The sequence below is a fragment of the Musca domestica genome, unplaced genomic scaffold (assembly GCF_030504385.1).
Source record: "Musca domestica strain aabys unplaced genomic scaffold, Musca_domestica.polishedcontigs.V.1.1 15, whole genome shotgun sequence".
NCBI classification, from domain to species: domain Eukaryota; kingdom Metazoa; phylum Arthropoda; class Insecta; order Diptera; family Muscidae; genus Musca; species Musca domestica.
Window position 1 is genome coordinate 15,146,859 of NW_026712207.1, and position 16,811 is coordinate 15,163,669.

Consider the following 16,811-nt stretch of genomic DNA (forward strand, 5'->3'; position numbering starts at 1 on the left):
TCTTTTACCATGGTATCAACCAAACCTATATAAATTCATATCTAATCATTTTACGGCGAGATTAGCTTAATTTCTCCCTATGTTATAGTAAACCACAATTAATTTTCCATTTTTTAATAAAGATGGGATTATATTAGCTTTACTGGCCCTTAGATTCAAGAGTTTTCACTAATTTTGCAAAATAACGAATTAAGTAAATTTTGTTGAAAATATAAAATTCATCCAAATGAATGAATTCACTCGTAAATGCACCGAAATATAACTTGTCAAAATTGTTAATACATTATGCTAGGAACACAATTGGAGCGAACGACGAATTTTTTCGCGGCGTATGTTCGTCGTCAAAAATAAAACACATATGTGTATATGGAAGTGCACACAATCACGGCACCGGCGAAAATTTCGTCGGTCGCCGCGAACTCAATTAGCTTTATGCTAGGAACACAATTGGAGCGAACGACGAATTTCGCCCTACGCGGCGACAAAATGAGCCGCGAAAATTCGTCGTATGGAACACAATACCGACGAAATTATAAAACAGCTGATGAAGTTGTTTACTTTTTGCTCATTTGTTGACTACAATGAATTATACAAGAACACATAATTCTTTACGTTCTCTATTATAATTTCACTTATGTCCATCTTCTCTATTATAAATTCACTGATATCCATCTTCACTCAGGCGCAAGTACACAAATAAATAAACAAATTAATTATGTTTTTTTTTATACGAGTAACAGATAGTAGAGTGACCATAACAAATTTTAAAGTAAAAAGTAACTTTATTTACTAAAACACATAAAATTCGTACAAGTATGGCCACCTTGTACTGTTTTGTTCGCCGGTCGCCGGCGTATGAAATAGAAATAAAGCTAATTGAGTTCGCGGCGACCGACGAAATTTTCGCCGGTGCCGTGATTGTGTGCACTTCCATATACACATATGTGTTTTATTTTTAACGACGAACATACGCCGCGAAAAAATTCGTCGTTCGCTCCAATTGTGTTCCTAGCATTATTTCTATTTCATACGCCGGCGACCGGCGAACAAAACAGTACAAGGTGGCCATACTTGTACGAATTTTATGTGTTTTAGTAAATAAAGTTACTTTTTACTTTAAAATTTGTTATGGTCACTCTACTATCTGTTACTCGTATAAAAAAAACATAATTAATTTGTTTATTTATTTGTGTACTTGCGCCTGAGTGAAGATGGATATCAGTGAATTTATAATAGAGAAGATGGACATAAGTGAAATTATAATAGAGAACGTAAAGAATTATGTGTTCTTGTATAATTCATTGTAGTCAACAAATGAGCAAAAAGTAAACAACTTCATCAGCTGTTTTATAATTTCGTCGGTATTGTGTTCCATACGACGAATTTTCGCGGCTTATTTTGTCGCCGCGTAGGGCGAAATTCGTCGTTCGCTCCAATTGTGTTCCTAGCATTAAGTAAACTTGGCCACATGAAACTAGCTGATGTGCGCTGGCCAGTGTAGCCAATATCTTCTCCCAACAAACTCGTAATGCCATATTTTTAGGAAAAATTATCAATACTGGCAACACCGGGCCCGGCTAACAAATGCAGATAAATTAATAAACTAATAACAATTGACAATCGTATTTTAGGCAAAATTCCTAAAAATCGAGCTCAGCATGCACCAGGATCTATACAAACGCAGTGTCGACAACTGCGAAAGACAGGAAATTCGTCGGCAAAGGTTGTTGCAAGAACAAAAAATTAAACGTTTGGAACAACAAGATGAACTGAGGGAGTTGCGTGAAGTACACAAGCCTTGTGGAAATCGACGGAGGTATAAACAGCAAACCTTTCAAGAGATTTATGGATCAGACTTGGCCCCCCAGCTGTCCGAATGGATGAGAGAAAAACCAGAATGTTTAGATGATTGGCTATTAGTACCGTGTCCAAAAGGCCAGCGATGCCTGGTTGTATCCTCGAGAGGAAAAACAAGAATGTTTAGTAAAGCTGGACGATTTCGTATGTCTTTCAAGTCATATTTGCCTGGAGGTGGAGCATCTGTAAAACATGGAAGTGGATTTTCCATTTTGGATTGCATTTACAATACCGACAACGACACCTTTTACGTATTGGATGTATTGTGGTATGGCAAACAATGTTTCCTGGATTGCGAGGCGCAGTTTAGATTCTTTTGGCTTAAATCGAAATTTGATGAATTGGACGATGAAGCTGAAGAAAGAGATTACGTGGGGGATAATATTAAAAAAATCAGCCTTATAAATAGTTGTGACATTGCCAACAACGTTCTGACGGCCCAAATGCTACAAATGTATCCTTTGTGGCCTGAAAATAGGCCAGAACTGGATGGCTTTTTATTCTATCACAAGGATGCTAGTTATACATGCGGCCCCACGCCGCTAGTTTGTTGGCTCTTCCCCTTTATGGTGCAGGATGTTTTAGAAATGTCCGTCAACAGTAGTTATGAACCACCACCCAACTACTCCTCCCCCTGGCTCTACATGGACGAGTTTGACAAAGATTTGGCGCGCAAACGACACAAGAGACAAACAAAACAAATGAATTGTTCTGTTGACACAGATACCATGAACAGTTTTTCAACAGAAATGGGTGAGGGTGTGGAAGGAGAGGAGTTGAGAACGAAAGAAGACACAGCCACCGAACAATTTTTTGTGGGAGAGAAGGATTGCGATTCTTTGGAGCGTATAATGAGTGCCGAGCGTCTGCTAGAAATGGAGGGAATTTCGGAAATGTGAATGGATGCGATGCATATGCTTTTGTAGATGGAACGTTTTGTATTTCAGACATGCGCAGTACACTTCATATTCTCACAAAGGACACACAAAACCTATCTATGGCCGCGTTGGGGCTACAGACACAGTGAAAATTAGAATTAAAAGCACAACTGCAGACATGCAAATGTTTCGTAAAGGACAATATTAAATAAAGCAAATCCTAACAGAGTGTAAAGGAAAAAAATTGTGTGTTTCAGTTTTTTTTAAATCATGGTTATCCAACGTGGTTGGAAAATATTAAGTGATGCTGGTTCTACTTCGGCATCATCTACTGAGGCAAACCGTTCCCCTACGGGCCTAAACTCCTCTTCTGACGATTCCAATTGCTCCAATCAAACAACTCACTCAATGGTTACTAGCGCCAGTCCTGTTTCAAACCATCATAAATTGGAATCAACAACAGCTCCAAATAACAATTCTAGTGCCACCAGCAATACAAACAATAGCGATACAATGGTAAGGGGTCTAAGTAAATTATTGACCTTCTTTGCATAGGTGATTGTGATATATTTTGTAGAAATACGTTACCACTCCCCAAATGGCTGAGATGACTTTACAAAAGATACGCCAACGCTTTTCCAGCACGAGCCTGATGACTGGTTCCACAACTGAATCGGGTATGAGGTCCTTAGAATTGGTAAGAATTGCTGTACAGAGTGCATTCGACAAGGAAATTGACGAGCTGATAAAGCGTTATATTGAGGTACCGCTTCACACCACTAGTTTATGGTTTCTCTTCGATTTATGGTATTAATATGGTAATTCTTTCAGACATATTTTAAACCAGCTTTTAACAATATAAAGGAAAATTTGGGTCAAGGTGCCATCAATGAAGATGCTGTAAGACTTAGCTTTTACTATTCGCTGATCCACATCTAAACCATTTTTCTATTCTCCTTTCTAGTTACAAAAAATGTGTTGTGCTCTGCTGGAGAATTCCAAGTCGCAATATAAGACGGTACTTCGTTATAAAACCCAAGGATCCTCACTACCAATTACCAGCACACTTTCTTCGGTTGCCAGTGGGCAAGAAAACAGCACAATTCGAATGGCTTTGAAACGACCTGCTGCCAATAAACCCTCTACGGCTACTGTTATCGAAATACAAAAGCGTTTCTTCCCTGATAATATGCTCATAAAGGCCACAAATTCATCCCAGCAACAAACCCCAACACAAATGTTACCCGTTGTAGGAACTTTAATACAGAGTCAGCCTACTGCTTTTGTCCAACAGCAGGGGCAGCAACAGCAGCCGCTACAACAACAACAGCAATTGCAAAAACTTCAACCAAATATTGTAAACCAGCAACCCAGAAGACAAATATTTTGGAATACTGCACACATATCTACAAGCACTAAGTTTGTCCTGGATGTTCAAGCCAATCAGGCATTTGGATTCGGAACTGAGGGCAAAGAACGACGTTTGGCCAGCAAACATCCAGAGCTAATACGTTATTTGCCAGATAATGAAGATCGTGATTGGTTGGTGACACAACAGATTATACCACAGCCGAATCGCAACTCGCGCTTCCTATTTCTTATATACGATGAAGTTTGTCGCCTATATCAAACACATGAGGCATACAAAAATAAAACTTCTATTGACTTGTCCGTTATGATGACCTTTACGGTACCGGAATTCATGATACAAAAAATGAAAATTTTCTTCGTTGATTTGAATATAAAAAGCCGTGGTCTAATAACAAATTCGTATTCGATAGGAAGTGGCGTAAATTCCTCGGTAGCACAAAGCAATAGCCACCTACGAAATGCATTGCTTTTGGGTACGTCACAGGTCCCAACAACCGTTCCGACCACATCTTCGCCGTTGCCTTCTGTTATCGCTACATCCAGTGGTGTCATGGCAGATGCATCATCAAGTCTTAATATAGGCCAATCTCCAGCTACTTCATCACCATCTTCGAACATTAGTTCAACAGAAGGTTTGCTTCAACCACCACCACAACAACAGAAGAATAAATCAAGCAATTTAAGCTCTTCTCATGCTACGTTGACAGCGCTATTAAATAATTCATCAACATCAGCCTCTATGAACGATAAATCAGCAAACAACTCTATCAATATTCCAACGTCTTCTTCTTCAAATTTGTCATCATCATCAACACCGACTTTGTTAAATAAATTGAGAAAATAAAACCTTTGTTTCATCTAAGAAATGTCAATCTGTATGGTTCATAAATGCTAGTTGTTTTATTTTTGATTGGTGTTGTACCTTTTGCGAATTATCTGATACGAATTCAACTGATTACACTACATTATTTTTATTTGGGCTACAAATTTTTGCTTTGACTCATTGTTATTTCATTTTTTGGCTTATGGTGGTGACTATAAAGAAAAAAAAAGAATAAAACTTGTTATAAAAACTGGCATCTTTTTCTCAAACAATGATAATGACCTGTGCACCACAATGTTTCTTAACAACTAAAATTTAAGACCTGTCAGAAAAATGTTCGCGTTAGAAACTTTTCCTCCGGTAGCTTTATCTTTTTTTAATATTTTGCTGGAACAAGCAGCAACATGACATTCTAATAACTATTTTTGACAACAGCTTCGATTACCTTGTTAGTATTGAATGTATAGATATGATAATGGAGCACATCGCTATCGTAAAACGTTTCATTTAGCTAAGTTTTCTTAAGAGTGGCCACCAATGTTAAATAGCACACAGTTGAAAATGTTGCGGAAAAAAGAGCACACGAATTATTTGATTAAAGCATTTTTCGCTATTGTTTTCGTTATCATTATAATTTCCTACTATTACGCGAACTGCGATGTGTCAAAAAGAAGGAATCCTAAGTTAATGTCATCACCGAATGCTCAATACCAAAGACCCATGGAATATTTAGTCTGGAATGAAAACTGTCATATTCCATCAATGGATCCTTTTGCTGCGCATTATATGAAGAACTATAAAGAAGAAATCGGACCAATCTGTTCGACCAAACCTGCCTTGGTCAGTAAATCATTTAATAACTCAACAAAGTTATATTCTGTTAAAGTACACATGGAGTTCAAACATTTGTATTTAAAAGGAACATCAACTGATGACGATATCAAATGTTGTTATCGCCAGGTTTTGAGAAGGGGTGATCAACGATTTAAGTAGGTAATCATAAAAAAGGCATCTAATCTATGAGGCAATAAATCCTCTAATATTTTCGAATTTCCTTTATATTCAGCTTACTGGAATGCAAGCAGTTTGACCAATTTTTTACAGTCCCTGGGAATATAGATTACATGCTTGTTAGCTGTGTAACAACCAGAGATAATATCCTTGTCTATGAAGATGGACTGACATTCATTCAAAATCGAAAATTGGTAAATGAAAAGCTTCGTAAAAGCATGCAGCAGCAAAGGCAATTTGGTATATTGCTTATCGGTATAGATTCTCTGTCGCAATTTAATGTTCGCCGTGTCATGCCGAGAACATTTAAATATGTGGAAAATGAAGATTGGTTTGAACTATCTGGATATAATAAGGTAAACAATTTAAGAAAAGTGTCGTATGAATAACTGGTTGAAAGTGGTGAAAAGTGATATTGAAATAGCCAGCCAATAATAAGGGAATATATATTTATGTTTTAAGTTTTTTAATTATCGGGACTGAATGTGATTACAAACAACAGTAATGAAAGGATGTTTTTATATAGTGGTTTTAGTAAAGCTTTTAATTGGAATAATCCTTCGCCAAAACATATTGTTTTTTTTCTAACGTTTGGAAAAATTGATATGTAGATCAATAAAGGACAGATTTATGGGTCGATAGTACATTGGAATAAAACTTTACTTAAGTTAACAGCCAAATTTCTGCATTGATGGAGGTATAAAGTTTGTCATTCCGTTTGTACCTCCTTGAAATATACATTTTAGACCCCTCGTATAAAATGTATATATATTCTTGATTAGCATAAAATTCTATGTCGATTCAGCTATCTATCCGTCTGTGGAAATAACTCTAGCTTCCCAAAGAAATGGAGTAGGTTGATAAAATTTTACTTGATCAAAACTAAATAAAGGTAATTGCTTCAAACTGCCATACAACTTTGTTCAGTAATACGATAACTGTGTACAGGTATAATCATTTTGTCATGTAGTAGTGTTGGGCAACAGGCTAATCATTGACATTGAGGTTTCTCTCTTTTCATTTTGGGACCAAAATTTGGTGACGATATCATTATCTTTCTTATAATAATAATGATTGGCGTTATACCGATAATAAATGTTTGATTGGTAGTCGTATACCGTTAAAAGACTATTGATTGTATAAAAACCAAATCGCCATAAGCCAATGAATTTATACATTAGGGTGTAGTGCTATGGTTATCAATAATTAATGTCTACTGATTTATCATATATTAAGATTATAATTTATCAATGAACATGGGCGGCCAAGCTATGACATACGAATCAAGTAAACACCAAATGTAATGGAGTTTAACCCTTTAGTGTGACTAAATGTTATGTATATATTTAACTCTGCTAATTGTAAATGTTGATTCAGTGATACCTATGCTAAGTCCTGATTTATTTTATTTATTTATTTATTCAAACTCATTTGTGTAATACAGGGCCTCTAAGACCATAAAATCATATTACATAGCTAGCAAAACCTGAGTATTTAATACTTATAATTAAATACAAAAAAAAATTAAAACTATAAAATAATTTCTCTTCATTGGCTCCCCAGCCATAATAATATAATAAGTCAAGAAAAATATAGCGTCCAAGCAAACAATAACTCAAATAGTTGTAATACAATGCAATCATTATGAAGATCATTTCACCAAAAGTCAGAAAATCAGAAGCATGGCTATTTAGAAAAGAAAACTACAGCTCAAAAGAAGCAAAATGAATAAAAAGTTTCTTCCTAAAAACATTATTAGAGTGGGAAAATATCCTCAGTTCATAGGGTAATAGATTCCAATTCCTTGCAATTCTAACTAAGAACGATCTCGCACAAACATCTCTATAAATCCTTGGTATAACTATTTGAGGATTTCTTGTTGAATGAGAAAACACAAAAAGACTGTATAGAGATGTTGGTGTGCGACATTTGATAATATTATAAAAGGCAACAAGAATCCTATAAGACACAAAATCGGTAAAAGAACACCCCAGAAAAAGTTTAACATATCTAGATATATGGTTCCTTCGGGGAACGTTGTAAACAAAACGCACAACTGAATTTAAAATTCTCTGTAAACGTGTAAAACTGATCCCGATACAGCCCGAGATTACTTCCAAACCATATAGGATGTTAGACATCAGCACAGCATGAGCTAAATATTTTCTAATACGAAGAGGCATATATAATTTGGCGGAATAGATCTTTCTCAACAAAAAGCAAACTCTCCCAGATAAAGCATCAATATGTTGTCTAAAAGAAAGCTCATTATCCACTATAACACCTAAAATTTTGTGGTGAGTAACAAATTCAATATTATTGTAATTTAAATGGACATTGATATCGGAAGCCATATTATTCCTCTTACCAAACATCAAAGCCTTAGTTTTTGACGGATTAATTGTAAGATAATTCGCCGATGCCCAGACCAGGTGACTTTACTGGCGGCAATTTTTGTCGTACTTTTTTGCTATGCCTTCTGAATTTATACAAGTCAATTGGATTGCAGTAATTTTAGTTTTTCATCGTTGCTTTTTCTGTCATTGCTATAAATATTTTTTTATAAAAATAAAACACAAAAGGAAATGCCAGTAGGAGCAATTTTTATACCCTCCACCATTCTATGGGGGGTATATTAGCTTTGTCATTCCGTTTGTAACTCCTCGAAATATTCTCGATAGACCCTACAAAGTAGTACAGGGTGAGATGAAAAAATTGCAACCAACTTCAGACTGCTGTCATTTCTAAGCCACTCGTCCGCGAGCTGTTAAAATTATTCCAGTGATAGCTGTTTATAAGCGTACAAAAGCATTTTGATGAGAACTTTTCAGAAAAAAGTTATTTGTGATGGAATTCAAACCCGTTAGTGTGATTTCTTTATATTTGGCTGGAAAACCACAAGAGGCTATCGTTAGAGCACTCCAGTATTTAAATGTGAATAAATCTTTTGTGTCTTGTTCCATCGGTCGTTACCATGATATTGCAAATATTGAAAAATGAGCTCGGGGTAAAGCCATTGAAGTTGCAAGAAGTGCAAGAACTTACACCGCAACAGAAAGAAAATAGACTCAAAAGAGCTAAAGAGTTGCTTCGCTTGGCCGAAAGTGGTGAACTGCCGAATTTGGTTTTCTCCGATAAGAAAACATTAGTTCTCCAGCAGTTTGTAAACAAAAAAAATGATCGTGTCTACTTGCCACAGAGGTCAGCAGATAATGTGCACCTTCGGTTGCTCTCCGTTCATATTAATCGACCGTGGCATCAGAATAAAGGCTGAATATTACTGCGAAAATATTCTGGAGAGTGTATTAAAGCATTGGGCACGCAAACATTTTCAGCACCAACGCACTCAGCACGCGCCACCCAAGAATGGTTACAAAATCAGGTTCCTCGCTTTATTTCCAGCGTACAATGGCCACCAAAATCTCCGGATACCAATCTGTTGGACTACCGTGTCTGGAGTATTTTGAAAAGAAAAGTTGGCACTAAAAAACACCAAAGTGTTTATCATCTCATGCAAGCGCTTTGCTGGGAATGGGCCAAAATACCGCAGAGCAACATTTGGGCAGGGTGACGGTTTTTATTGGCCGTTTGAATGCCATAATTCCTGCTAAAAGTGACCAATTCGAACAAATCTAAACTTATTCTAAAATTTGATGCTATTTCCGACAGTTTTGCTTTCATTCAATAAAATTTAACAAAAAATGTATATTCTGGATCATCGTGAAACTCCAAGACAATTTAACGATGCCCATCTGTCTGTGTAATTACGCTATATTTCGAACAAATTGAAATTGAATTGAGAAGGTTAAAATTTTGCACACATTTGTATTTTTCCAGTATTAAGGGTTAAGTTCGTAAATGGGCCATGTCGGTCCACGTTTTCGTATAGCCCCCTTATAACGCAAACTCCCGATATTTGGTATTTTGATGATTTTAGCGACATCATTCAGACGAATTGTTTCAAATTTCGTATTCGAAGTTAGTAATGGATACTACAGCTTATGCCTAAAAATTTCGTAAGCAGGTCAACGTCTTCGTATAGCCCCCGTAAAAAGGTTAAGTTATGACCATTTATTTTTGAAAATTTTCAAGGTCGCTCCAAATGGTGGATAGGTGCGTTTTTAATGTTTGCAAACAAAGAATCGTTTCAAATTTCGTATTCAAAGTTAAAAAAAAAACAGCCTGTGAAAAAATTTCGTATGCAGGTCTACGTCTTCATATAGCCAGCCTCCGTAGAGTTTAAGTTATGACCTTATATTTTTGAAAAAATTCAAGGTCGTCGTGGAGAGTAATAAAAGTTCGGCCCGGCTAAATTTAGCTGCTTTTTTATTGTTTTACAAACAAATACTTGCTGTCAGAAAACGTGCCTAAATTCGAACTATGAGTAACCTTCCGGCACAGCCCAGTTACGAAAAACTGTTAGTGGCAGACACGAGTGTTATAAAATCTTGTAATAAATTTTTTTCTTTACCTTGGTTGATTCAATTTTTGTTGTAATACAAAAATTTGCATTTTGTTAATATTTAAATATTGTCAAAGATCAAAGAAGAAGTTATTGTATTTTAATTATTGAAACACCCTAATGACTTGATCTAGTTTTAAGTTCACATTGTGAGTTAATCCCTTGTTGTTGTTTACACATTAAGTACTTTTGTCTTATATTTAGCTATTCGAAATTCTGCATAAATTACTTAAAAGTACGTTCATTGCCAATCAATATTTGTGAAACAGGTTTTAATGTTAGCACTAATTTCTTGTTTGGATGCAAATGATAACAATAATAATATTTAATTAAACATTTAAATCTTCTTCGTCTGGCAAAGAAAAAGATGGCTGGATTTTTCTTGCAGTTGCTATTGACTTCTTGGAAGCAGCACAACGCGGGAAACTAATTTTAGATTTGTTGAAAAATCTAGAATGAAAACGTTAATATAATCGGACCGCATTTTGAATCATTTAAATTTTCGAGTGGTTTAAAAAGTGATCGAACATCAATGAAGCGTGTATATCAATAAAACGTAAAATATATTCAAATAAGAAACCGTTTGACAAAATCGTGGAGAATATATGTAAAATAATGCGTCAAAAATTCTGAATATTTTCCCAGTTGTTGCCATTGAATGTGTTAGATTTTATTTTTCAAATTACGTCGTATTTAACAATACTCAATCATATTAATAAAACGTAAAATATATTCAAAAAAGAAACCGTTTGACAAAATCATGGAGTACATGTGTAAAATAATGCCTCAAAAATTCTGATAAAAAGAAAAAAAAATTTTTTCCAGTTTTTGCCATTGAATGTGTGAGAGTTTATTTTTCAAATTACGTCGTATTAAACAAAACTCGAAAAGCTTCCAAAACGTATACATTTGACTTGTAAATTCACAATTAAATAATATCCCATAGATAATGTAAATCTTATTTGAATATTTCAAATTTCTCTCAGTATGTTAATTTTAAATCGAAAATCTAACTCTACATTTCAAAAAACCGTGAAAGTGTTATTTGCAATTTCTTTGGTAACTCTATTAACCGTGTATAACAATGAAACATATAATATATTCAATGAAATCCGTTGGAAACATTTCAAATTCAATGGCAAACCAAACCATAATAAAATGACGACAACACAACCACTTAAAGTGCCCAACGGATATTTAGTGTGGAGTGAAAACTGTCATATGCCATCGATAGATCCATTTTTACCCGATTACCAGGAGACAATGACAGAATCACTGGCCGCTAGATCTGTTCCCAATTGCACAGACAACGAGCTATTGGTGACGAAAGAGTACGATGTCGCGTTGCAATTGTACACTCTGCACATTAATGAGGCTCCGAGAGATGTTTATCTAAATGATACCGATGATGAAGATATTAATTGCTGCTATACAAGAATTATGCGAGATGGCGAAGAAGGTTATGGGTACGTGCAAGACATCCGATTTACTTGCCCAGAGAATTTAATTATTTGTATTGACTTCCACGCACACACACAGCTGGTGGGAATGTATGCCATTTGGTGAAAATTACCCAGTACCAGGGGAGGTCGACTATGCCTTGATCGAGTGCAATGGGACAATGGAAACACCAACCTTCTATCAGGATGGTATGAGTTTTATTCAGCAACGCGATGACATAAATGAGAGATTTGAAAACAAAAGCAACAACAATTTGAGACAATTCGGCATTTTATTGTTTGGCATCGACACCATGTCACAATTCAATATTCGTCGCATAATGCCGGCAACATTTGCATACATAAACAATCATCAATGGTTCGAGATGTCTGGTTATAATAAGGTAAATCGTTTGTTTTGTTTTCGTGGTGCATTGTTTAGGAATTTACAGTACAGTGGAACAAAAAATACACATTATTGTAGAAAATTAAAATTGTAAAAGAGTTGAATATCAGTGTTGACGTTATACCATTAACAATTGTAAGTTGGAAAGTATCGACTATTTGATACCCTACAAAGTCTGGGAATGAAAATTTCTTTGGGAATGACAGGCCTGGACGAATATTTCACCCTTTAAACTTAGTTATTTCTAAATATCTCATGTCCGCATGTCTGTCTGTTGAAATCACGATACAGTCCACATTATTTGATGTAGAGCTCAAAAATTTGGCAGAACAATTTGCATTGTGTCTAGAATGGTCGGCATAGAAAATGAAATATATTGGTTCACGTTTTGGTGTAGCCCCATATAACGGTAACGGTATATTTTCATGATTTTCGACACATATTTTCACGGGTTTGTCCAATAATTGGTATTTGAAGTTCGTGGTGGGTTCTAGCTTCGATGGCGGAATGTTGCATGTATAGGTCTAGTATTTTAATAGCCCCCATATAACGATATTTCCCGATATTCGGTATTTGGTATATTTTGCCACATTTTCTCACCGATTTGTCTAAAAATTGTTATTTATAGGTTAAAATGGGTTCTAGTTTCGGTGGCGAAACATTGTATATATAGGTCCAGGTTTTGGTATAGCTCCCATATAACGGTACCTACCGATATTCGGTATTTTCATGATTTTTGCCACATTTATCCACAGATTTGTCTAAAAATTGGTATTTGTAGTTCGCAATGGGTTCTAGCTCCAGTGGTAGAATATTGAATATTTTGGTTCCTATAGCGCATATATAACGATACCCACCGATATTCAGTATTTTGATAATCCTAGTTACATTTACCCCCGAAATTGTTTCAAATTTGGTATTTAAGAAGATTTGAAAGATTACAATCCTTGAATTATAATATTGTCTATAGAGGTTCCCGTTTTGGTATGGCCTCCAAAAAACGGCCTCACCCACTTTATGATTTTTTGAAAAGTTTAACAGCATTACCCAAGCGGTCTTACTGGAATTTGTAGTATATAGTAGAACACGTTTGAATCCAGATACTTTTTTTTTAAAAATTTTCTTCTTATACAAAGGGTATTAAAAGTTCGACCCGAACGAAGTTCCCTGCAACTTTGTAACAATTATACTTTTCGAACAATTATAGTCCACATTTCCAAAAGCACTTCTCCCCCTTAATTCCAAATAATTAATTAATAATTTTCTGTAAAAATATAGGACGCATTTCCAAACTACCGCCAAATCTCTTCACCCTATACCAAATATAGTACAATGCAGTACTTTTTGTATACTTTCCGAAACCACCTCCATATTTTCAGGTTACGAATGAACAGCGACCCTAATGCCAAATTTCAGCTTTGAAGCACTATATGTTACCCTAATACCAAATGTAGTATTATTTAGTTCTTTTCGTGCGCCCAATCAATGACTCTCATTCAAAAATTTACTTCTAGCTAATTCTGTTTGTCCGATACAAAATATTCAATTTTTAGTATATTTTAATTCTATGCACCAAGGGTGAATCTCGCGCAAAATTTCAAGATTCTTCAGCCGTGTTGTCTGGGCGTTGATTCTTGAGTCAGTTATTTGACTACTCTTCAAGAAATTGAATGATATCGATATTTTTTGAATACCAATATCTATATAAGCATAAACCGATATTGAACAGGTTTTATTGGAACTACAGGGTGAGATAAAAAACTGCAGCAAAGTTAAACCCATATTTTTTTAATTTTATTGAATGGAATTTTGGAATAAGATTAGATTTGTTCGAATTGGTCACCTTTGACACGAATTATGGCCTTCAAACGGCCAATGAAACCGCCACACACTGCCCGAATGTTGTTCTGCGGTATTTTGGCCCATTCCCGGCGAAGCGCTTGCTTGAGGTGATCGACACTTTGGTATTTTTTAGTTTCAACCTTGCTTTCCAAGATACTCCAGAAAGAATAGTCCAACGGATTGGTATCCGGAGATTTTGGTGAACATTGTGCACTGGAAATGAAGCGAGGAACCTTATTTTGTAACCATTCTAGGGTGGCGCGTCCTGAGTGCGTTTGTGCTGAGTCCTGTGGGAATGTCCAAGGTCTGCAGCAAATGTAAATGTTTGTGTGCCCAAGGCTTTAATACACCCTCTAGAATATTTTCGTGATAATATTCGACTTTTATTCTGATGCTACGGTCGATTAATAAGAGCGGAGAGCAACCATCGGCTGTTATGGCAGCCCACACCATCACCATGGCCGGCGCTTGAGTTCTGGTGGCCAACCGAAGGTGTACATTTTCAGCTGACCTCTTTGGCAAGTAGACACAATCATTTTGTTTGTTTACAAACTGCTGGACAACGAATGTTTTCTCATCGGAGAAAACCTAATTCGGCAGTTCACCACTTTCGGCCAAGCGAAGCAACTCTTTAGCTCTTTTTTCCGGAAAATTCTCACTAAAATGCTTTTGTACGCTTGTAAACAATATAATGAGCTGTCACTGGAATAATTTTTACAGCTGTCGGACGAGTGACATAGAAATGACATCAGTCTGAAGTTGGTTGCAGTTTTTTCAATTCACCCTGTAGTGTACTTATATTTTCTGCAGAGGGTGGTTTATATCCCCGAGAAAATTAAGTATCAAGTAACAGATAATTTTGGTTGCAAAATGCGTCTAAAATCTGTGCAATTTTTTAAATGCCAACACTGTTCTAGTTCTTCAAATCTGTAGATACTTTCATATGAGATCTCTTATAAGTAGATTAGATATATTGAATCCTTTGATAATAAAATGCTTGCCACTGAGAACCCTTGTTATGGCAGGATCGAAAATCAGCTAATCCGATGACCATAGACATAAATTAAACCGTGTTGACTTGTTTTAAAGCTCTGCATAAAATAATGTAGGATCTACATCAAGATTTCAACAGATCAGTAACTTCTTTATGAGAACCCTTTTCCACATACAGTGCACTCCAAAACTGTTCCTCTCTAATTTCAATATATTAACTTGTATTTTCTCGATTATTTTCAGATTGACGACAACACATTTCCCAACATTATGGCCATATTTACAGGTATGAATTTGGAAACTGCGCAGGAACGTTGCCACTATGATGAAGAAGGTGGTCTGGACAATTGTACGACACTTTTCAATTGGTTCAAAGAACAGGATTTTGCCACCGCCTATTCGGAAGATGCTTGTTGGATGAGCACATTCGACTATTTAAAACCGGGATTTATGGAACCGCCAACGGATTATTACCAGCGTCCGTTGCTTTTGGCCATCGAGGAGAAGTTGCAAGCCCAAGAATTGTCCGGTCTGAAATATTGCATTGGTCCACGAAGATATGGCGAATATGTCTATGACTTTGGTGTGGAATTTGCCGAACGATATTTGGGGAAATCCATCTTTGGTCTCTTCTGGACAAATTCGTTCAGTCACAATGATTGGATTGATCCCGCCACAATGGACGAACGAATGGTTGAATATTTCAAATACATGGACAAGTCGGGAATTTTCGATAACAACATTGTCATATTCTTTAGTGATCATGGTGCTCGTTGGGGCTTTTTGAGGGGGCAGAAAGAGGGCTATGTTGAAGAACGGTTGCCAATGTTTTTTATGCGGGTGCCACAATGGTTTCAAACACAGCATCCGGACATTGTCGAGGCACTGAGATTGAATAAGAATCGGTTAACCAGCCCCTACGACGTTCATGTTACGCTGAAACACTTGGCCCTATTGTCTCTGGGTAGAAACGGAACAATAGAACTGCCCAGTAGTTGTCCCACCTGTCAGACACTTCTGCAACCTGTCCCCCACAATCGCACATGTTCCATGGCGGGCATTGAGGATCATTGGTGTACGTGTATACCATTCGAAAGTACCGATAAAGATTCCGATGAAATGAAATCTATTGCCAATTTAGTTATAGAAAAAATGAATAAGTATCTTCAGGATAGCGTCTATGCCATGCACTGTGTATCCTTGACGTTGGATCACATCATTGAGTCGAATCTGAAATTGGATTTACACACGGATGTTCATAAAAATCGAATACAGGAATATCGTATAAATTTCGTTGTAGATCCCAATGAGGCGGAATTTGAGGCCACCTTTTTGTATGACACAAAAACGAAGGCGGTTCTTGTCGATGTCACGGAAATCAGTCGCTTGAATCGTTATGCCGAGGATTCGACATGTGTAGACGATAATATTGTTAAGAAGTATTGTATATGTAGTGATAATGTAAGAGAGAAGGCTGATGATTGAGGTTTCTTTGAGCAAACGTGTTTTATGTTTGCCACGAAATCAATAAATACAGTTTTAAGAAAAGTTGCCAAAGTTTTTTGGCAAAGAAACTTCTTAAATAACATCAGATTTTTTGTTTTTTTATACCCTCCACCATACTATGGAGGGTATATTAATTTTGTCATTCCGTTTGTAACTCCTCGAAATATTCATGTCAGACCCAACAAAGTATATATATTCTTGATCAGCGTAAAATTCTAAGACG

At 36.1% G+C, this 16,811-nt stretch overlaps 3 protein-coding genes across 5 annotated transcripts; all 3 read left to right on the forward strand.

The window, feature by feature from the left end:
* Positions 1-1,536: 1,536 nt before the first annotated feature.
* Positions 1,537-2,976, forward strand: LOC101898965 (snurportin-1). Its single transcript, XM_005187616.4, has one exon. The coding sequence runs from the start codon at positions 1,659-1,661 to the stop codon at positions 2,754-2,756; it is 1,098 nt and encodes a 365-aa protein (XP_005187673.2). The 5' UTR covers positions 1,537-1,658; the 3' UTR covers positions 2,757-2,976.
* Positions 2,977-2,995: 19 nt separating this feature from the next.
* LOC101900278 (uncharacterized) lies at positions 2,996-4,995 on the forward strand. The gene is made up of 4 exons (XM_005187624.4): positions 2,996-3,251; positions 3,313-3,498; positions 3,567-3,635; positions 3,700-4,995. Exons 1-4 carry the CDS (start codon positions 3,006-3,008, stop codon positions 4,948-4,950), a joined length of 1,752 nt encoding a protein of 583 aa, XP_005187681.3. The 5' UTR covers positions 2,996-3,005; the 3' UTR covers positions 4,951-4,995.
* Positions 4,996-5,553: 558 nt separating this feature from the next.
* LOC101900104 (uncharacterized) lies at positions 5,554-16,652 on the forward strand. 3 transcript variants are annotated; one of them, XM_011295910.3, is made up of 3 exons: positions 5,554-5,918; positions 5,996-6,296; positions 15,326-16,652. In XM_011295910.3, exons 1-3 carry the CDS (start codon positions 5,617-5,619, stop codon positions 16,565-16,567), a joined length of 1,845 nt encoding a protein of 614 aa, XP_011294212.3. In that variant the 5' UTR covers positions 5,554-5,616; the 3' UTR covers positions 16,568-16,652. The 3 variants fall into 3 exon arrangements, with proteins under 3 accessions (XP_011294212.3, XP_019893798.2, XP_011294211.2); XM_020038239.2 differs by having other exon boundaries at positions 5,796-5,922; positions 15,326-16,649; XM_011295909.3 differs by lacking the exons at positions 5,554-5,918; positions 5,996-6,296 and adding exons at positions 10,771-11,868; positions 11,942-12,245 and having other exon boundaries at positions 15,326-16,648.
* Positions 16,653-16,811: the final 159 nt, after the last annotated feature.

Excerpts from the sequence above, each read along its gene's own strand:
- LOC101900278 (XM_005187624.4), top strand. The coding sequence starts at position 3,006 with ATGGTTATCCAACGTGGTTGGAAAATATTAAGTGATGCTGGTTCTACT. Across the intron at positions 3,252-3,312 it reads CAAACAATAGCGATACAATG|AAATACGTTACCACTCCCCA; the intron begins GTAAGGGGTCTA and ends TATATTTTGTAG. Across the intron at positions 3,636-3,699 it reads GTGCCATCAATGAAGATGCT|TTACAAAAAATGTGTTGTGC; the intron begins GTAAGACTTAGC and ends TCTCCTTTCTAG.
- LOC101900104 (XM_011295909.3), top strand. The coding sequence starts at position 11,390 with ATGTTAATTTTAAATCGAAAATCTAACTCTACATTTCAAAAAACCGTG. Across the intron at positions 11,869-11,941 it reads GATGGCGAAGAAGGTTATGG|CTGGTGGGAATGTATGCCAT; the intron begins GTACGTGCAAGA and ends GCACACACACAG. Across the intron at positions 12,246-15,325 it reads AGATGTCTGGTTATAATAAG|ATTGACGACAACACATTTCC; the intron begins GTAAATCGTTTG and ends GATTATTTTCAG.
- LOC101898965 (XM_005187616.4), top strand. The coding sequence starts at position 1,659 with ATGCACCAGGATCTATACAAACGCAGTGTCGACAACTGCGAAAGACAG.